We start from the raw sequence: 20,061 nt of genomic DNA, 5'->3' as shown, positions 1-20,061 counted from the left end.
GCATCATTAAATATGAAATTAATTATTTACTTTTATATCATTAATAATAGGAATTATATGCTTATAATTTTTAAGAGTGTAAATGTTTTCTTAGTAATATAAATTTTTAATATTACTTATTAGATGCATTGTATCAATTGTATTAATAATAGCAATTTATTTAATATTGGTTTTTTAATATTCTTCATTTAGTTAATGATATAAATAAACATATAAATATCATAATGGGGAAAACCGTTCCCTGATAAAAAATCCATCACCCGACAGGTTCGGTTATGGGGAAAACCGGTTTGGGGATTCTACGGGTTCGGGTTCGGGGAAAATAAACGGGTTCGGGTATGGGGATGGCACATCCGAACCCAATCCGCCCCGTTGCCATCCCTAGCTGTGACGGGCAAACATTTTGAGTCAAAATGTTTAGAGACGTGGGACAAAAGCAAGGGTTTCATACAACTATTGCAACATCTAACCATTTGTGATTCTCTATTGGACAAGGAGTTTGCAGATTGAAAATCATTAATTTCTGCACGGATCATTCTCATTCGGTTGGGTGTTATAGGAGAATCTTGATTGCAGTGACGAAAATAGAGCATTCTATGTGGAATGCAGCTTCAAGCAGTTAGTGTATTTTTCTTCATGACTACATTTTTTTAACAAAGTGGAATATCTTCACTTGAAAAAACAAAACGAGTTGACTAAGGCCCTGTTTGAAATGAACAGTTTCTAGAAGAGCTAGAAGTGTTTCTAATAATTAGAAGTGCTATTGACTATGTTTTGCAGAAAAACTAGAAAGCGATTTTGAGTTCTAGAGGCATTTTGACACCTGTCACATGCTTCTTCAAGGAATATTTTCAAATGCTTTTGTAGGAAGCACATGATTATTCTTGAATGGAAGTTTGGAGTATTTCTAATAAAAATCGTTTTCAAAATAATTTAAACAATAAAGGTTTTACGAGGGGTTTGTTCCTCTTCCAGTATCCAAAATATTAGTTATGAGTCGATATTATACTATATATTTTATCCTGATCTTAGTATTAGTTTATTGATTATTTTATGAGAATTTTGATACTTTGACTTATATTTCTAACATTCGACTTCCGCTTGAGCAAAAAGTGATCAAACAAATGAATTTTGGAGTGATTCCAATTGGAGGATGCTCGTGTGGATTTTTTGGGCTTTTTGGCGTCCGAGATGATGTCTTTTGGGTTTGAGGGCCTTTTGCAATTATGTTCGGAACATCTCAAATTTTAATTTGAGTCATTTGGGGCCCATTTTGGAGCCCTAAAGATAAAAAAAAACGTGGCTATTTTGTGGCTGTGCATATTTTGGGCGAATTTTACTAGTCAATTTAGGATTATGTTTCCTAATTTATTTGGTTTCCTAGTCTTATTCTAAGACCTTATCTAGGTAGGGTTTTATTTTGTTGTAGTATGAATAAGGATTTTTAGGCATTAGGGTTGAGAAAAAGGGAGGGGATAACAATGCATCAATTTTGGCTTTGACGATTCAAGTTTATTTTCAAGATGTTTTCAATCCATCTTTTTAATAATATTTTATTTTATGATTGTTCATTACTAATTTCTTTTGCTAGGGCGAGGCCACGAGCCTTAACAAGAATATGTAGTTTCTTTTCAATTTACTTATGATATTATGCATGCAGGTTAATTTCAATTATAAATCACCGGTTTAAACTATCTAATTGTCTTGATACTTGATCACCATTAGGTTATTTAGAAAAGTAATTTGATGCAATTTTAGTCAGAGGTTGGTCCCTGAAATTGACGATTGTGGTTCATATGTGTAAGTTCACTTAGGATGAATACCACATCTTAAGGGTTGTATGGTTTTTCAAAAGGTTTCACAAATGTTTAGATTTGATATGAATACCACATACGGATTGCAGGTTTGATATACGCTCTATATTAGGGGTCCAAGTAGGCATATATTAGGAAAACATAACCTTCAAATATGCACGTGTAAGTCATAAGTAATTGGAAGAACTACGTGAGATTGTTAAAGTGACGGCGGAACCTTAGTGCTTAAATTGATTTTCAAAACTATTTTCTTTTGTTTTCTCTACTTTTCAATTTATTTAATTGTTTTTAATTTAAAATTCTTTTTTATTATTTTGAATCACAAAATCAACTTTTTCTAAAATTTTGTTTTAAATAATTAATAAAGATTTGATTTAACATAGATTATTCATTCAATTCCTGAAGAGAATGACCTTGTTAGAGCTACTATACTACGATAATCTTGTACTCTTGCAAGTATTTAAAGTGTTTTCATCCCTATTTTTATGAATTAGCATGTAAGAAGTGTCCAAAAATGGACGGCTCCTCCAAGGAAAGAAGCTCTTTGTTTTTAGGTGAAGGGAAAGAAGCTCTTCACCAAAGCCTTCCTGTCCAAAATAATGTCCTTAATTACTCCTCGACAATCTTTGCCTACCTAGTAATTTTCTGTGTTCTTTGTATTCACATCTAAGACCAAGTTGCTTGTACTACTAGTTGTGTGTTGTTTCCATAAGAGGTGATGTAATATTTCAAATGAAATCAGCGCAGGAAATTTGGTGTGTATTGTTTTGCTTTCATATTTCCCGGAAATTGTAGTCTCCCAACGGTTTGACAGTATCGCATCCATCTTTTGGAGAATTTGATGCAAAGTGCTTCCATCATTTTCCAATGGCGTTGAACAAGCAAAGAGTCTCCAAGTCTCCAGCTGCTTTCCATGGGAATACGACGTGTTCATAAGTTTTAGGTGTGAGGACACAAGGGATAGTTTACGGATGTTTTATATGAAAATTGGTGGAGCAAGCAATCAAAACTTTCAGGGATGATCATGAACTTGAAAGAGGCACCACTATTTCTCTAAAGCTCTTGAATGCAATCGAAGAATCATGGTTTGCTATCATTGTCCTCTCACCGAATTATGCTTCTTCCACCTGGTGCTTAGATGAGCTTTCACATTGTTGAATGCATGGAAGATAGGAAGACCATTCTACCAATTTTCTACCATGTGGATCCCTCCCATGTTAGAAAACAAACCGGAATTTTTGCGCAAGCGTTCAACAAGCACGAGAAAACATTTATGAATGACACAAAAAAGGTGCAACATTGGAGAACTGCGTTGACAAAAGTGGGTAATACATGCTTGGGTGGATTTCAAAAGATAGGTATGCATAAATGAAATAGTAGTATATCTCTACACATATTTTTTCCGATAGATTTTCTTAGTTCAAAGATGTTTATTTGTTTTTGTTTTGCTGTTGATGTAGGTATGAGAATGATCTTGTCAAAGAAATTGTTGAAACAATGTCACAAAGTGCATCCTACATGCACATTGTTAGGTTCAAGAAAGAAATTAGTCGGAATTGAGTTTAGATTAAAGAAGATAGATTCTCTTTTAGATCTTGAAGCAAATGACGTTCGCTTTATAGGGATATGGGGGGAGGGTGGAACAGGTAAGACAACTCTCGCTAGACTTGTTTACGAGGGAATTTCCCACAATTTTGAAATTTGCAGATTTATTGGTAATGTCAAGGAGGTTTCAGCAGCGTTGCAGAAAGTCACGCAAGTTTGGGATGCTTACAGTGTGTCGAATATGGCAAAGAAATGTTTTTGTAAGAAAAAGGTTCTTGTGGTTATTGATGAGGTGGAAGAATTAAATCAAATGGAAATATTGGCTGGAAAAAAGAACTGGTATGGTCTGGGGAGTAGAATCATTATTACAACCAGAAACGAGCGTTTGCTAGTCGAATATCTTATAGACAAACCATAAGAGCTCTTGGGGCTACACGAGAACGAATCTTCACAGCTCTGTCATTGGAAAGCCCTAAAAAGAGATGAACCTGAAGAGTTTTATTTGACACTTACTGAGAAACAGCTGCTCGATGAAGAATGTCAATCTGAGGATGGTCATGAACAACTGGCACAACTTTCATTTGGCAGAAGGCGAATCCAGCAGTAAGTTGCATCCTTATCAACACTACCTTACGTTTGTGTGAAATTTTTTCCCAACTTCATCATTTTATCTACAGATTCTAAATCCAATAACACCGAAAATTTAACAGAGAAAGAGCAACAATAAAATCATATGTATAGACTATAGAGTACAAGTGCCAAAATGAATTAACAAGGTTTTACCAAAAAGTCAGGCTCGGTGGCTTGCCTCTTCTCATAAGTAAGTCATCTAGTGTTCTATGTCACTCTCAACTCGAGTTTGTTCAGTCTGTTTCTGTCTTTTGGTAGTAGATTGGTGTATATTGTGTTTTTTCGCCTTTTTGGGCTTTATATCTTTCAGAAAAATTTGAGTTGTAAAAAAAAGAGTAAATTGTCGATTTTATCTATGGATTAGAACTCGAGTGAAAATTATACTTAGACTTTTTTTTTAGTATCATCTAATATTACAATCTAGTGATATTCATCTTCTTTAAGTGAGGGATTTCAAGTCTTTGACAACATTTATAAACTATTATGTCCACCATCTTGGGAATGATGATAGTATTTTCTAATTTTATTTTATTTTATTTATATACAAACTACAAAGTGATTTTCTGGAGGGCATAATCGAACTAGAACTTTTAAGTTTAGACATGGATACTTTTTGTCAAATGAGCTATAAGTTCCTAACAACGTTAAAAGAAAATATAAAAACGCGATTGGACTTGTGTGTTATACAAAAGTAATTTCGATATTGTTATAATTCGGTTTTCAACCCTTCAAAAAGCAAATAAATTAATCCGACAAACATTAAAAATATGCTCATTCATGACAATAACAAGTTGACTAGGGTGAGTTGGAGTCAGCATCCCATAGGGAGTTTGTCCATCGTCTATTTGTACATGTCAAGAGATAGCATGCCATACGCTGCATTTCAGAATAGCAATGAGGAAAAACTCCCACATCGACCAAGCAAATGTTGGTTGGATGCTTTATATACGTTTTGTCTGAGAAAAAGAGATTTCCAACCTTTTCAAGGTAATTTCAATTCTTGAAGGCAAATTTTTCAAGATTTCTGGGTGTGATTTTGCTTCTAATTTGTTAATTTATTCTCGTAAGAAAGCATATGAGAACGTGGCACATTACGTGTTCGATGAAATGCGTCTGAGAATTAGTACTGCTCTTTCTGCAGACATGCAAAGCTGTAAAGGGCAAATATTTTGAGTCAGAAAATTTAGAGACGTGGGACAAAAGCAAGGGTTTCATACAACTATTGCAACAGCTAACCATTTTGTGATTCTGTATCAGACAAGGAGTTTGCAGATAGATATTCCGATTAGCTCCCTCGGAGATGACCATGGTACCTGTGTTATAGAAGATGGCCACTCGAGGAAGATTATTGCAACTCGAAGTGTGTTCATCGAAAAGAAGTTCATACGGAACTGTGGCAATGTCAGTCACATTGACGATATTGTGGTCGAGGCTGATGCCCGTGGCCAGTAGGATGCAGTTAGGGACGAAAATATTAATTTCTGCACGGATCATGCTCATTCGGTTGGGTGTTATAAGGTGAATCTTGATTGCAGTAACGAAAACAGAGTATTCTATGAGAAATGCGGTTTTCAGCAGTTAGTGTATTTTGCTTCATGACTACATTTTTTTTAGCAAAGTGGAATATCTTCACTTGAAAAAACAAAACAAGTTGACTAAGGCTCTGTTTGAAATTAACAGTTCTATAGGAACTAGAAGCGTTTCTAATAAGGGTAATGCTGGGAGATCAAAATTTTAAATCAAGTTTCAAAACCAAATGATATGTTACTAATATGAAATAAGCACATTAATCAACGCTTAAATAATAATCCAATCATCAACAACCACATCATTTGGTTTAAAAAATTTGGTCTCTTTAGCATTACCCTTCTAATAATTAAAAGTGTTTTTTACTATGTTTTGCAGAAAAACTAGAAAGCAATTTTGGGTCGTAGAGGCATTTTGGCATCTGTCATGTGCTTCTTCAAAAAATACTTTCAAGCGCTTTTGTAGGTATCACATGATTATTCTTTAATGGAAGTTTGGAGTGTTTCTAATAAAAATCATTTTCAAAATAATTTAAAGAAAAAAAAAGGTTTTACGAAGGGTTTGTTCCTCTTCCAGTTTCCAAAACATTAGCATGTAAGAAGTGTCCAAAAATAGACGGCTCCTCCAAGGAAATAAACTCTTTGTTTTTAGGTGAAAGGAAAGAAGCTTTTCACCAAAGCCTTCCAGTTCAAAATAATGTCATTAATTATTCCTCGAATAATCTTTGCCTACCTAGTAATTTCTATGTTCTTTGTATTCACACATTCTCTCTCTCTCTCTCTCTCTCTCCCCCCCCTCCCTCCCTCCATGTCTCTGTGATTACATCTAAGACCAAGTTGCTTGTATTACTAGTTGTGTGTTGTTTCCATAAGAGGTGATGTAATATTTCAAATGAAATCAGCGCAGGAAATATAGTGTGTATTGTTTTGCCTTCATATTTCCCCGCAAATTGTTGTCTCCCAAGGGTTTGACAGTATCGCGTGCATCTTTTGGAGAATTTGATGCAAAGTGCTTCCATCATTTTCCTATGGCGTTGAGCAAGCAGAGAGTCTCCAAGTCTCCAGCTGCTGCTCCGTGGGAATACGATGTGTTCATAAGTTTCAGGGGTGAGGACACAAGGGATAATTTTACAGATGATTTATATGAAAAATTGGTGGAGCGAGCAATCAAAACTTTCAGGGATGATCATGAACTTGAAAGAGGCACCACTATTTCTCTAAAGCTCTTGAATGCAATTGAAGAATCGTGGTTTGCTATCATTGTCCTCTCACCGAATTATGCTTCTTCCACCTGGTGCTTAGATGAGCTTTCACATATTGTTGAATGCATGGAAGATAGGAAGACCATTCTACCAATTTTCTACCATGTGGATCCCTCCCATGTTAGAAAACAAACCGGGATTTTCGCGCAAGCATTCAACAAGCATGAGAAAACCTTTATGAGTGACACAGAAAAGGTGCAACGTTGGAGAACTGCGTTGACAAAAGTGGGTAATATGCTTGGGTGGATTTCAAAAGATAGGTATGCATAAATGAAATAGTAGTATATCTTATACATATTTGTTCTGTAAGATTTTCTTAGTTCAAACATGTTTATTTGTTTTTGTTTTGCTGTTGATGTAGGTACGATAATGATCTGATCAAAGAAATTGTTGACACAATATGTCACAAAGTGCATCCTACATGCACATTGTTAGGTTCAAGAAAGAAATTAGTCGGAATTGAGTTTAGATTAAAGAAGATAGATTCGCTTTTAGATCTTGAAGCAAATGATGTTCGCTTTATAGGGATATGGGGTGAGGGGGGAACAGGTAAGACAACTCTAGCTAGACTTGTTTACGAGGGAATTTCCCACAACTTTGAAATTTGCAGATTTATTGGTAATGTCAAGGAGGTTTCAGCAGCGTTGCAGACAGTCATGCAAGTTTGGGATGCTTCCAGTGTGTCGAATATGGCAAAGAAATGTTTTTGTAAGAAAAAAGTTCTTCTGGTTATTGATGAGGTGGAAGAATTAAATCAAATGGAAACATTGGCTGGAAAAAAGAACTGGTATGGTCCAGGGAGTAGAATCATTATTACAACCAGAAACGAGCGTTTGCTAGTGGAATATCTTATAGACAAACCATATGAGCTCTTGGGGCTACACAAGAACGAATCTTCGCAGCTCTGTCATTGGAAAGCCCTAAAAAGAGATGAACCTGGAGAGTTTTATTTGACACTTACCGAGAAACAGCTGCTCGATGAAGAATCTCAATCTGAGGATGGTCATGAACAACCGGCACAACTTCATTTGGCAGAAGGCGAATCCAGCAGTAAGGTGCATCCTTATCAACACTATCTTACCTGTGTTGTTTGCAAGAATTTTGTCCCGGAAGATTTAGATGGTGTAACGAACCATTGGGAATACCGTATTTGGCAAGAAGTTTATTGCCCCTTGCATTGGGGCGATGGCACTGTTTGGTGCTATAGTTGTGGCAGATTTGCGCCGAAGGATGCCAAATATATGTATCTTGGTGATTATTTGCTATGTCAACAGTGTCAAAAGTTGGCAATAAGGAGTACTAACAAATGCCAATCCCTCTACAATGAAGTAGAAAAATTCTGTCACGATTTAAACATGAGGTTGCAAATTCCGGTGGACTTGGTGGACAGGAGAACAGTTCTCATCTGGCGTGGCCTTCCTCGGTTTGTAATGGGATCATCGCTAGCGAAAGTGATGATGCAAGCATGGATAAGGATTAATGGATATCCGAATCTAAGACAAGAAGTGCAAGAAGGTATCTGTCTGGCCTTCTCGCGCATGTGGCTGGAGTCTCAGCAGATGCATTCTCGGTCTAGTACTGATCATGTTGCCTCCTCCTCTAGTTTTGTTGGATCTCAACAACTGTCCGAATTTGAGAAGAAGCTTCTTGAATACAGGAAACGAACAATTCGGTTATTGGAGTATGGAGAAGCATCCACAGTAGCTATCAAAGCAGTTCGCAAGCACGGTCTAGGGAGTACCCTTGAACATATTCGAACCACAGGAAATTTTCCTCTTGTAGAGTGATACAAGCAGATAACAATGATTGCTAAACCAATATTCTGTTGATTTCGGAGAACATTGTATGTAAGTAATTAGTCGTAGTGTTAAACGAAAGATCGATCTGTAAGCTCATCAAACCCTTCTTGGTGACTGTTCAAATAATGTTGTTGTTTGCAGAATGGGGAAGAAAATGTCAAAGCGGTTTTCGATTGTTTTGCCTATGAAGGAACGAAACTGTATGGTCTGTTATTTGTTGTGTTTAACTTGTTTTTTCATCAAATTATTAGGTGAATAAACCTGCATATTTAGCTAGCTACTTCCTCCGCACACATTTTAAGATGTCTGCAATCAATACGGTTTAGTGTTTGTGCCGTGCTCGGGCCAGTCCGACTGTACTACTACAGTGACACCTCTACATGAAAGAGTTGTATGTGTAACAAAGTGACACAACTAACTAAACTTTAAAAATAACTTACATGAACACGATTGCGTATATATCATTTTAATATAAGTTACACCACAAAATTGAAAGTGCGGCCCAAGAAGAAGAAAAACGAACATATTGGTCCACAACAAATCTCTAGAAAGAAAATCTGCATAATAATCAAGTTAGTTAAAATAATGTATTTCTTTTTCTAACCAAGTTCGAATCTTCTTTTGGTAGTTTAGATTTGTATAAATTATCATATGATATTAAAAAAAAATCTAGAAAGAAAATTTGCATAATAATCAAGTTAGTTAAATTAATGTACTTTTTTTCTTTTTTCCTAACCAAGTTCGAATCTCCTTTTGGTAGTTTAGATTTGTATAAATTATCGTATGAAAAAATCTAGAAAGAAAATCTGATAATGTAATTTGGGTTTAGTCCAAAATATGAGAAAATTTTCACTGTTACAGGAACACGCTTCATACAATAAATGTCATAATATAAATTATTGAAATTCTTGTTTTAAAGTATTCTACTTGTAACTAAGTATCATACCGTATTCCGAACGCACTATTCCTCCCAAAATACAACCCGAGTTGTCCTTCTCATGTCCACGTACAGGAAACAGCTACCACCGACTTCCTACTGTTTCATTTTCCATGGCCCTCACTCCTCCGTGACTAGTCGATAATAAAAGCTTACATCCACCTCCATCTCCACAGGGAGCGAGAGGGAATTGAGCGAGCCAGCCATGGATGGTAGACTCTCAGCCTCTCTGGGCCTCCCCGCACCCAATCAAAACCACCACACTCAGTCGTCCAATGACTTCCACAACCTCTTCACCCATTTCATCACTCCAAATCCCCAAACTACTCTCACCTCTACCCAAAACCAGATCCCATTCTTTGCCTCCACCACCACCAACACCACCTCCTCCACCCTCAATTGGGCCTCCATTACCCGACCCAGTACCCGCCCCAAGAACCAAATCCTACTCAAGAACCTAACCGTCTTCGAGCGCGCCCTCATCGGCGCAGGCGGCGGAGGCATAGCCGGAGCCTTCACCTACTTCTGCCTCCATCCTCTGGACACCATTAAGACCAAGCTCCAGACCAAGGGCGCCTCAGACATTTACGCAAACACCTTCGATGCAGTTTTCAAGACCTTCCAAACCAAGGGCATTTCGGGGTTTTACAGCGGCATCTCCGCCGTCATCGTCGGCTCCACCGCCTCCTCCGCCGTCTACTTCGGCACCTGCGAACTGGGTAAGTCGGTTCTCTCCAAATTACCCAATTACCCTCCCGTTCTCATCCCTCCCACGGCCGGAGCCATGGGCAACATAATCTCTTCCGCGATAATGGTGCCCAAGGAGCTCATCACGCAGCGGATGCAAGCCGGGGCCAAAGGGAGGTCTTGGCAGGTGCTGCTCAAGATCCTCGAAAACGACGGCTTTCTGGGTCTTTACGCAGGGTACTCTGCCACGTTGCTTAGGAACTTGCCTGCGGGTGTGCTGAGCTATTCGTCGTTCGAGTACCTGAAATCGGCGGTGCTGAGCAAGACGAAGCAGACCAACTTGGAGCCGATACAGAGCGTGGTGTGTGGGGCGTTGGCCGGAGCAATATCAGCCTCCATTACGACGCCACTTGATGTGGTGAAGACGAGGCTGATGACTGGTGCGGCGCAGGGCGGGGTTTCGGGGACGGTGAAGCAGATTTTAATGGAGGAGGGGTGGGTGGGGTTTACGAGAGGAGTGGGACCCAGAGTTCTTCACAGCGCTTGCTTTTCGGCATTGGGTTACTTTGCTTTCGAGACTGCCAGGCTTGCCATTCTGAATCAGTATATTAAGAGGAAGGAGCTGCAGCAGATGCAAGATTTCGGTGTCAAGGTTGGTGTTGGTGTTGCTTCCACTTGATGATTTCATGTATTCATTTGGTGAAATCCTCTCTTTATCCCTTTTTTCGATTTTTGTTTCATTTTGACATTGTCTAGAAGTAGAAGGGATGATGATGCTTACCACCTTATTTATCACCTTTAGATGAGTTTAAATTTTGAGATATATTTAGTGGATAGACATAAATTTCAAAATTTAAACTCTATCCCAAGTTGTAGTTCCAGTTGGATACTATATCAATATGCATATATATGTTTTCCTTCTTTCCCAGAATAATGAAAATGGTAATGCCTATCAATTTATGGTTAGATAAATTACTCTTGTATATTCTTATGATGCAGATTTGTGTTGGCTTACTCTTTTATTTACAGCAATCTATTCATGCGTACTTGTCATGTAAGTTACTCAGGTGAATGTGCATCTGTGTTGCTACAATTCCTTTTTTCCCTACCTATAGAGAGAAGGAAACCTGACTAAATGAGCTACCTAACAATTTCAATGCCTATCAGTATCCATGCATTGTTACATAAATTACTTGGTATATTCACTCAAATTGTTGTTTTTAAATATGTTCTCTCCCTATCTGTTACAATTTTTCTCCTAGGAAGATAGAACTGGGACAATATTGCCACGCAGTAGTTACAATTTCATCAGCGTCACCGAAAAGTTTGGTAAAATTAGCTGTGTTTTCCCTCGTGCCTTTTGCACTACCATTTAGTCAGTAAATTTGATGATGGGTTTGTGTTTTGGTCCTTGAATTGCAAGGCATAGTATGGAGGGGCTACTAACTTTGCAGGACTTTTACCAGTAATTCTAAGTGTCATGTGGCAATTGAAGGTCGGGTGTTTTGGTTGGTGTAGAATATGTTTGTTGAGTACTGTTAGACAGCAGCATATTGAACTAAACACCAGATAAGTAACAATATGTTATGAAATCTGAGTGAATATATGAATGTCAGATCTTCATCCTACCACAAAACAAGACAATGTGCAAGCTGTCCTCACCTCTGCACAATCCGACCATGGACATTCTGAAGACAGAGTCTGGGATCGATATGAATGTCAGATCTTCTCCACTGGCAGATGAAGGTACGCCGAAGGAGTTTCCAGAAGCCTGACATTCACACTTTTGATTATTAAGCTGATTAGTCATCCAAACAAGTTACTAGTACTTAATAATTATAAAACAAAACCATCTAGGTAACATAGCTTAAGAACTTGTCAAAAATCAAGTGCCCCTACCTGGAAACCAAAATTAAATTTTTATTGTTTGTAAACAGAAGTCAAAGGAAAGGTCCTTTGTTGAAATGCCTCTGCAGAGCTAAAACAGAGAGGGTACACGCAGTTCCCACTCCAATACTCTTTTTCATGAAAATCAAAGGGCATCATCCCTTCCTCAGTTCTTCTTAGGTTTCCCCTGCATCTCCCTCTCTCCACTGTTTCCGTTCCAAAAACACCGTCAAGGTATGATTACAGAGGCTCCAATGAACCCCTACCTTGATTTCAGCTATAGCGTAGTTCCAGTTTACTTTCGTACATCCCTATTATTAAGTATAAACTGTTGCTAGCATTCAAGAGTCACTGCCCCGAAACGAAGACCCTATAGAAGGTATAGTTCACTTCCTAGACTTAAATTCAAAAGATTGCAGTGCTTTAAAGTGGTGGAACTAGAATCAAGGTATGATTTTCTTCATTTTGGTGTCATTTATCATCTTTTTGTGTATTAATTGGTTGTATTGAGCAGATTGCATATTATGTATTGTTCGAGACTAGCTTAGTGGTATAGGAAATTTGTGATACACTGCTTTTTCTTTTTCTTTTTTATTTTTGGTCTGAACCTTTTATTCTACGAACCAGTTTAGAAATGATTCGATGGTAATGATCAGTATTTGAAGCACATTTCTCGGGATCACTTTGCAATGGGGTTGAGCAGAGCTTCTGTGCCACCTACTTCCTCAGCTCACCCATGGAAATATGATGTGTTCTTGAGGTTTACAGGTGAAGATACCCGCAAGGATTTTACAGATCATTTATATGACACATTGCAACTCAGAGCGATTAAAAACTTTCAGAGACGACCTAGAACTTGAAAGAGGCAAAAATGTTTCTCCAGATCTCGTGTGCAATAGAAAAATCAAGGTTGGGCATCGCTCTCCTCGAATTATGATTCCTGCGCCTGGTGCTTGGATGAACTTTCAAAGATTCTTGAATGCATGGAAGCTAGGAATGCAAGCTTGCCAATATTTTATGATGTGGATCCCTACAAATGTTCGAAACCAAATGGGGGACTTTTGTGAATTCTACAACAAGCACGAAAGAAACTTCAGAGAAGACTTAGCAAAGGCGCAACATTGGAGAGCTGCTTTATCAAAAGTGGGTAATATCGCTCGGTGTACTTCAGAGGATAGGCAAGCATCACCAAGGAGCAGCATCATCCAAGATGGGATGTTTGCAAGGATTTTCTCCTTAATCTTCACCCACAGGGCCAACAAAAGTACTGTCCATTTCATGTGTGCATTGGGACTCTTAGGTGTTGTCTTTGTGGCAATTGCAGCCAAGAGATGCTGCATATCTTTTACTTGATCCCGGTGGAAGTCTCTGTCAGGAGTGTCAGGCTTGGCGCTGGTTATGAATGCTCCAAACCAGCTCGCAACTATGAATGCGCATAACCAGCTAGCAACTGTGAATGCTCAAATCCAGAAGAGTGGATGCTTTAGGAGATACTTTAATTCAGCCAGGGATAAATACAGGAGCTTAGTGTACCTTCCGATTCAGGGATTATAAGACCAACAGGTCCTTGAATAAAGCGTTGTTTAATTTAACGAGGGATTTAAGAACCTTGATTAACTTATGTGCTTATAGTTAATTGTTGGGTTTTTCTGTTTCTTCTCTTTTCCGTTCTTTGTTCGGTGTTGGGAAACATTGTAGATACTAGATCTCAGTTATCGATCTATCTACGGCTGTCTAGTATCTACTAATGTGTTTGAGGCATGAAATTGAATAGATTTGTACTTAGAGAGAGATGCTTCCCTTTGCCTCCGCTGTTTTCCTCCTGTTTTATTGCTCTGTCTTGCTATATTGTCCAGCTGTGTGTGTTGTGAGTTTACCATCTTGACATTGTGATCGAGTGGTAAGGAATTTTAGTGAATTGAGTACAATTTTCCGCAAGGGGATGCTTGTTCTAATTAGTGAAGAGCGTTCACTCGCTCTGAAATGTGACTTGTATAAAAAACAAGAAGAAATTGAGATGTTGCCAGCTTGCAAATTCGAGGTGCCTAACATCCGATCTTGTAGGGTAGAATTGCCGGCTTCTATTTGGCTTCACTTAACAAGGTTGTGGAGAAAGGAGAGATGGTGATTGTTTGATGTGCCGGGTTGGAAATAATATTTTCAATTTTCATTCAAAATTTTTGAAATTGAATCGGATCAGGTCACAATCTTCAATTTCAGAATATCTGGAGTAATCTTGAAATTTTTTCACTCTTTAGACTACTGCTACTTGCTACCAAAGCATATCCATCAGCCACCCACTTGCTACTACTTGCTCCAGTGGTCTCACTATCCATCCTTCTCCAGATAGGTATTCATTTATCCTTCCCATCCACCATCTTCTTCTGCTGCACATATCTTAACTTACATTGTCTTTCCAGTTTCGAGTTTCAAAAATTTGGTATATCTGTTGCTCAACTTTTAATTACCAGATATCTCTGCCGCAACCTGGGTCGGCTAATGGCGATGACCGATCCAAGAGCCTCCGGCTCTGGTTCGTCTTCACCTCCCCAATGGAAGTATGACGTTTTCTTGAGTTTCAGGGGTGAAGACTCCCGCAAGAATTTCATAGGCCATTGATACGACAAACTGCTGTGGCATGGCATCAAAACTTTGAAGGACGACCCAGAACTCAAAAGAGGCGCATCTATATCTCCGGAGCTCTTTCGTGCAATTGAGGAATCGAGGTTCGCCATGGTGGTTCTCTCTCCAAACTACGCTTCGTCGTCCTGGTGCTTGGATGAACTTTCAAAGATTTTTTATTGCATGGAAGCAAGAAACAGAATTTTGCGAGTGTCTTATAATGTGGATCCCTCCCATGCCCGAAAACAAATGGGAACTTTCGCGGAAGCCTTTGACAGGCATGAAGAGAACTTTCAGGAGGATTCAGCAAAGATGCGGCATTGGAGAGCTGTTTTAACAAAATGGGGAATCTTGCTGGATGGGCTTCAAAGGACAGGTAACACCCTGGACCATTTAACCGATCAGCGCTATAGTAGTAACGCATTAAAGGTTTCGTTCTTTACAGTTTTCTTTTTCTTTCGTGTAGATATGAAACGGAACTTATAAATGAAATTGTGGAACAAAGTTCGTCCCACATTCACATTGAGTTCTAGAGAGAATTTTGTGGAAATTGATTCCAAAATAGAGCAACTAGATTTTCTTTTAGACATTGAGGCCAATGACGTCCGTGCTGTAGAGAATTTCTCATAGATTTGAAGTTTGCTCCTTTCTTGCCAATGTTAGGGAGGTGTCGGCGAAACATGGTATTGTTAATCTACAAAAACAACTTCTTTCCCCGATATTGAAGGAAAAAATTACACAGGTTTGGGGGTATTATGGTGGGAGCATGATGATAAAGAATTGTTTATGGAGTAAAAAGGTTCTTCACGTTCTTGATGATGTGGATCAATTAGAGCAGTTGGAATTATTGGTTGGAGACAAACGCTGGTTTGGTGCGGGGAGGAGAATCATCATTACAACTAGGGATCTACGTTTGCTGGTCTCACATGACGTTGAGATCAAACAATTTGAGCTTATGGGATTAAGTGAAGATAAAGCTCTTCAGCTCTTTAGTTGGCATGCCTTTAAAAATGATCCGAAAGACGAATACCTGGAATTGTCGAAAGCTTTTGTTAAATATGCTGCCAAACTTCCTTTAACTCTGAAAACTTTGGGAATCTTTTTGTAGGGCTGGGCACGGGCCGGGCCGGGCCCAATTTTGAAGGGACCGGACCGGACCTAGGTTCAAAGGGAACGGGGCGGGCCGGGCCGGGGATTACATTTTTTAATATAAGAACCGGACATTACCCGGCCCGGTTGAAACGGGCCGGTTCGGGCCGGGTCCACGGGTCCTTTTTTTTTTTTTTTTTGGTTGTTTGAAAGAAAAAAAAAAATGTACATATTCACAGATTGCAAACTGCACAGATTGCAATCTGCACAAAAAACTGCAGACTAATATGCAAAGACTCCGGTGAACACAGAACTTCATATCAAAATCTTGTGAACTAGTTAACCTTTTAGCTTGTATGCTGAGAAATGTGCAACCAAATAAAAGGAAAAGAGAAGTATGTGCTGAATTATAAAAGGATATGCAAAGACTCCGGTGAACACAGAACTTCATATCAAAGTCTTCATACCCTAAGTCTGTGATCCCCACCAATTATTTTAATGCTAAGAATATGCTCGTCATCGTCAAGAAGTTCCAATCTTTCAGTACTTGTAGTGGCAGGAAGCCCAGACTTAACATCAACTTCTCTGAGACTTCCAATCTCAAGGTTCCCCTGCACCACACACCTGCTGACGAAAAATGGAGTTGACGGAGACAGAAGGTTCTTGATATGCTGCTCAAGTGCATTGATATCTTTGCCAGAAGGATCTTTGGCAACCTGCATTTTCACAAAGAGTACCATACTTAAGTTATAACACCTCAATTTCACAAGAATTTTAAGGATATCGATCAAATCTGAAACACATTAGCAGCACCATAACATTGCTAATTCCAGCAACAGTTCCAAATACACAACACCAGCTACTCAAACTACGAATACACGAAACCGAAATTAAACGTTTTAATCTTAATCAATATTTACGGGCCGAAACTTTTAGGTGTAAATCTAACAATAATTCGAACAGACTCGAGTGCAAGGTGGAGATCTGTGAATGTAGTAAACAGTATATCAATTAGCTTAGTGCTGAACCTAAGATTTACGAAAACAATACAAATCTTTCAAAAGCTTCGATATCATAGAATTGCAATTATATAATTCATGCTATCACCGAAACCGGATCAGAAGACAATGACTAACAAACAACATCTCTACACAAAAGCAACAGAATTTCATCACAAACTAATCAATTCGAGTCGAATCGAAATTCAATTGAACAACAAGATTTCGAAAACCCCAACAAAACCCACTTCCCAAAACCCACCAAGATCCAACCTTTTCAACTCAAAAATCAAATCCCACATCCAAAACAGCCCCAATTAAGATCCCAAGTTTTCGAAACCCAAAAGCGATACTTACAAAGCAATCGTCGTCGATGGTGAAGATGTACTTCTTCTTGGAGACCATGTAGCCGAAGCATCTGCAAGCAGAGTCCTTGAAGGAGATGCAGGACGCCTTGGGACCCAGAATCCGGTTGATATCGTTGCGGTTGTAGAGCTCGTAGTCGAAGCCCTCCGGGACCTTGATCACCTTCGACGGGTCGCCGTCCTGGACGATGATGAGGTGGTACTGCTGGAAGAAGGGCCTCCACATCTCGAGGAAATCGAGGTTTCGGATGGTGGGGATGACGATGTCGAGCTCGTCCTTCAGCAGAGGGGTCGGGGCGACCTTGCTGTACTGCGCCATGGCTGCAGCTGCTTCTCACCGACGGAGAGCGAGAGAGAGGGAGGGAGAGAGAGACGGGTTGGAGTTTAGACTAAAACCTAAAACCAACGGTCATGATTGGAAGGTATGTTTATTTTCAATCTGGGCCGTCGATTTCAATTACAAACGGGCCGGTTCGGGGCCCCGTTTTTCTATAAATCTGGAACCGGCCCGACCCTAGAATGTCATTACCTAGGCCCGCCCTGCCCCGTTTCCCCTATTTAAAAACAGGACCCGCCCCGTACCCGCCCCGACCCACCTATACCCGCCCCTACCCGCGGGCCCAAGACCCGTTTGCCCAACCCTATCTTTTTGTGTGGAAGAGATCAAGGTGCATGGACAAGTACATTGGATAAACTAAAGAAAGATCCAGAAGAGACAACTTTTAAAACGCTTCTAGTAAGTTATGACGTACTAGATGATATGACGAAGAATGTTTTTCTTGATGTGGCATGCTTCCGTAAGGGGAATGACAAGGATAGAGTAACTGAAATACTTGACTGCTGTGACTTTTCTGGACGTATCGGGATAGATGTTCTCATTGAGAAATCTCTTTTATATATTTCAGGCAAGAATCTGGAGATGCATGATTTGGTACAGGAAATGACATGGAAAATTGTTCGTAGAAAGTCTAAAGAGCCTGGACGACGTAGTTGGGTGTGGGTTCGTGAGGACATTTTTCATGTATTGAAGAATAATACGGTAAGAAATTATGCAGAAATATCAAGCTTAGATATACAGCACTATAATTTCTTCTAAAACGATTTAGGAATTGGTCATGGAACTAATTTCTCCTTTATTTTTTCATCAGGGAACAGAAGATATTGAAGGCATAGTATTACACTTGCCAAAGCGTGAAGAAGCACACTGTAATTTTGAAGCGTTCTCTAAGATGTATAATCTAAAGATGATCCAATTTAATCTTTTGTTCCTTTCTCCTGGCTTTGAAGTTCTTCCTAATTCTTTAAGAAATTTACAATTCCATGCACACTTGCAGCAATTGCAATACAAGATGACAAATTAAGCAAATAGCGTAGAAATTTACAATTCTAACGTTTTGGGCTGACGGAAGTGGTGTTCCGTCAGGGGCATGGACTGAGAAATAAAAAATTGTTTTTCACGTTGGGTTTGCTTCCAGCCCGTGAGCCTTTTATTTAGACTTGTTTTCTTCTAGTTTTTGTTCTTTTCATTAAAATTCATAACATTTTTATTAAATAAAATTATAGTGTGATTTTTGATAAATTTAAAATTAGTCTAAATCCTTTTTAATTAAAGTTTACTAAAATATATAATATAATATGAACTTGTCAAATCGAATGGCACTTCCTGGAATTCGCGGTATTAGGTATACGTAATGAATAAAAGATTAGGACTGAAAGAAACCGTGTCTGGCGTCAACTCCCAGGACCAATTCTTCCAACGTATTCAAATAAGAAATAAAAGTTGACCAAACCAAAGAGAAAAAAAAAATTAAATTACAGAGAGCTGAAAAAGAAATGCAACCAAGAAAACGCGCAAATCAGTATTTTTAAGCAAAGCCGTCTCTGAGATTCCAGAAGTTCTATGTGAAATTTATAAAAGAACATTTTTATAAAATAGCTTTTCAAAACAAACTTTAAGACTTATTGATTGTAAATTTATATGTCATTAAATAATAAGTAAAAAGAACTACAATCATAACTTTCACTTATCTTAAACAACCAAACAAGAAAAAAAGTTTCAAAAACTCTAATTTCAAAGTTTCACTTGAATATATAATATTATTATATCATAAATTGAAAAAATAAATCGTTTCTAGGTTGTTGTTATAGGCAATTCAAATATCTAATTATGCACTCTAATTTTTTATATTTAAAAAAATTTACACTTATAAGGAGTGCACAATAAGATTTAAAGTGCTATTAAAAGCAATTTTTTTTAATATGTAGGGCCCTGTGCAATTACACCTTTGGCTCCCTCTCAATTGGAAGAGGATCCTCATCCTGAGCTCAAGATGAGGATCCTCCTGACCACGAAATTCAGGCCATTCAATTTTAATCTAACGGCTCTAAACAGGAGGTCCCCTAAAAAGTTATAATAATTACAACAGTTAGATTAAAATTGAACGGTCCTGATTTCGTGGTCAAGAGGATCCCCATCCTATGCTCAGGAGAGGATCCTCTTCCCTCTCAATTGACACATACAGAAACATATATGTAAATTCACTGACTGAGAAATCAATTGACACATAGATATAATTTATTTATTTTTGTATATTTTTTTCTCTTTCGGTTTTGCATGTAGTTTGTCATTTATATTATTGTCTTCTGCAGGGCAGAGATCACGGATTGATGTTGGTGTTATTAGTAGAGAAGATGGAGACCCTCATTGCCATGTTAATTTTGCTGACATTCATTTGTAAGGTTAACTTGGAAATTTTGGCCAAGGTCGCAAACTTTGCTAAGAAAATTAGAATGTTGATGCGCATTTTGGTTTTATATTAATTGTGATTTGCGGGTACCAAGTGTTCTGCTTTTTTTTTTTTCCTTTCCTTTCATTTCAATTTCTTAGTTTTATAATTTGG

General features: G+C 38.4%; 3 protein-coding genes across 3 annotated transcripts; 2 read left to right on the top strand and 1 right to left on the bottom strand.

Moving 5' to 3' along the window:
- The first annotated feature begins 6,543 nt into the window (after nucleotides 1-6,543).
- LOC137729455 (disease resistance protein RUN1-like) lies at nucleotides 6,544-18,529 on the top strand. Its single transcript, XM_068468411.1, has 5 exons — nucleotides 6,544-7,037; nucleotides 7,139-7,409; nucleotides 15,377-15,816; nucleotides 17,816-18,200; nucleotides 18,310-18,529. The coding sequence occupies exons 1-5, from the start codon at nucleotides 6,544-6,546 to the stop codon at nucleotides 18,520-18,522; spliced, it is 1,803 nt and encodes a 600-aa protein (XP_068324512.1). The 3' UTR covers nucleotides 18,523-18,529.
- Nucleotides 9,616-11,158, top strand: LOC137729456 (protein MITOFERRINLIKE 1, chloroplastic-like). The gene has a single exon (XM_068468412.1). The coding sequence runs from the start codon at nucleotides 9,719-9,721 to the stop codon at nucleotides 10,877-10,879; it is 1,161 nt and encodes a 386-aa protein (XP_068324513.1). The 5' UTR covers nucleotides 9,616-9,718; the 3' UTR covers nucleotides 10,880-11,158.
- On the bottom strand, nucleotides 16,094-17,544 carry LOC137729457 (UDP-arabinopyranose mutase 3-like). The gene is made up of 2 exons (XM_068468413.1): nucleotides 17,154-17,544; nucleotides 16,094-16,514 (listed from the first exon to the last, which is right to left on the bottom strand). The coding sequence occupies exons 1-2, from the start codon at nucleotides 17,478-17,480 to the stop codon at nucleotides 16,260-16,262; spliced, it is 582 nt and encodes a 193-aa protein (XP_068324514.1). The 5' UTR covers nucleotides 17,481-17,544; the 3' UTR covers nucleotides 16,094-16,259.
- Nucleotides 18,530-20,061: the final 1,532 nt, after the last annotated feature.

The sequence above is a fragment of the Pyrus communis genome, chromosome 3, assembly GCF_963583255.1.
Source record: "Pyrus communis chromosome 3, drPyrComm1.1, whole genome shotgun sequence".
Taxonomy (NCBI): domain Eukaryota; kingdom Viridiplantae; phylum Streptophyta; class Magnoliopsida; order Rosales; family Rosaceae; genus Pyrus; species Pyrus communis.
The sequence above is the reverse complement of the archived record's forward strand: the minus strand, read 5'-3'. Positions and strand labels throughout refer to the sequence as shown.

Coding starts and splice junctions, on each gene's coding strand:
- LOC137729456 (XM_068468412.1), top strand. CDS start 9,719: ATGGATGGTAGACTCTCAGCCTCTCTGGGCCTCCCCGCACCCAATCAA.
- LOC137729455 (XM_068468411.1), top strand. CDS start 6,544: ATGGCGTTGAGCAAGCAGAGAGTCTCCAAGTCTCCAGCTGCTGCTCCG. Junction 15,817..17,815: donor ACTTTGGGAATCTTTTTGTA/GGGCTGGGCACG, acceptor TATCTTTTTGTG/TGGAAGAGATCAAGGTGCAT. Junction 18,201..18,309: donor ATGTATTGAAGAATAATACG/GTAAGAAATTAT, acceptor TTTTTTCATCAG/GGAACAGAAGATATTGAAGG.
- LOC137729457 (XM_068468413.1), bottom strand. CDS start 17,480: ATGGCGCAGTACAGCAAGGTCGCCCCGACCCCTCTGCTGAAGGACGAG. Junction 16,515..17,153: donor CCATCGACGACGATTGCTTT/GTAAGTATCGCT, acceptor GTGAAAATGCAG/GTTGCCAAAGATCCTTCTGG.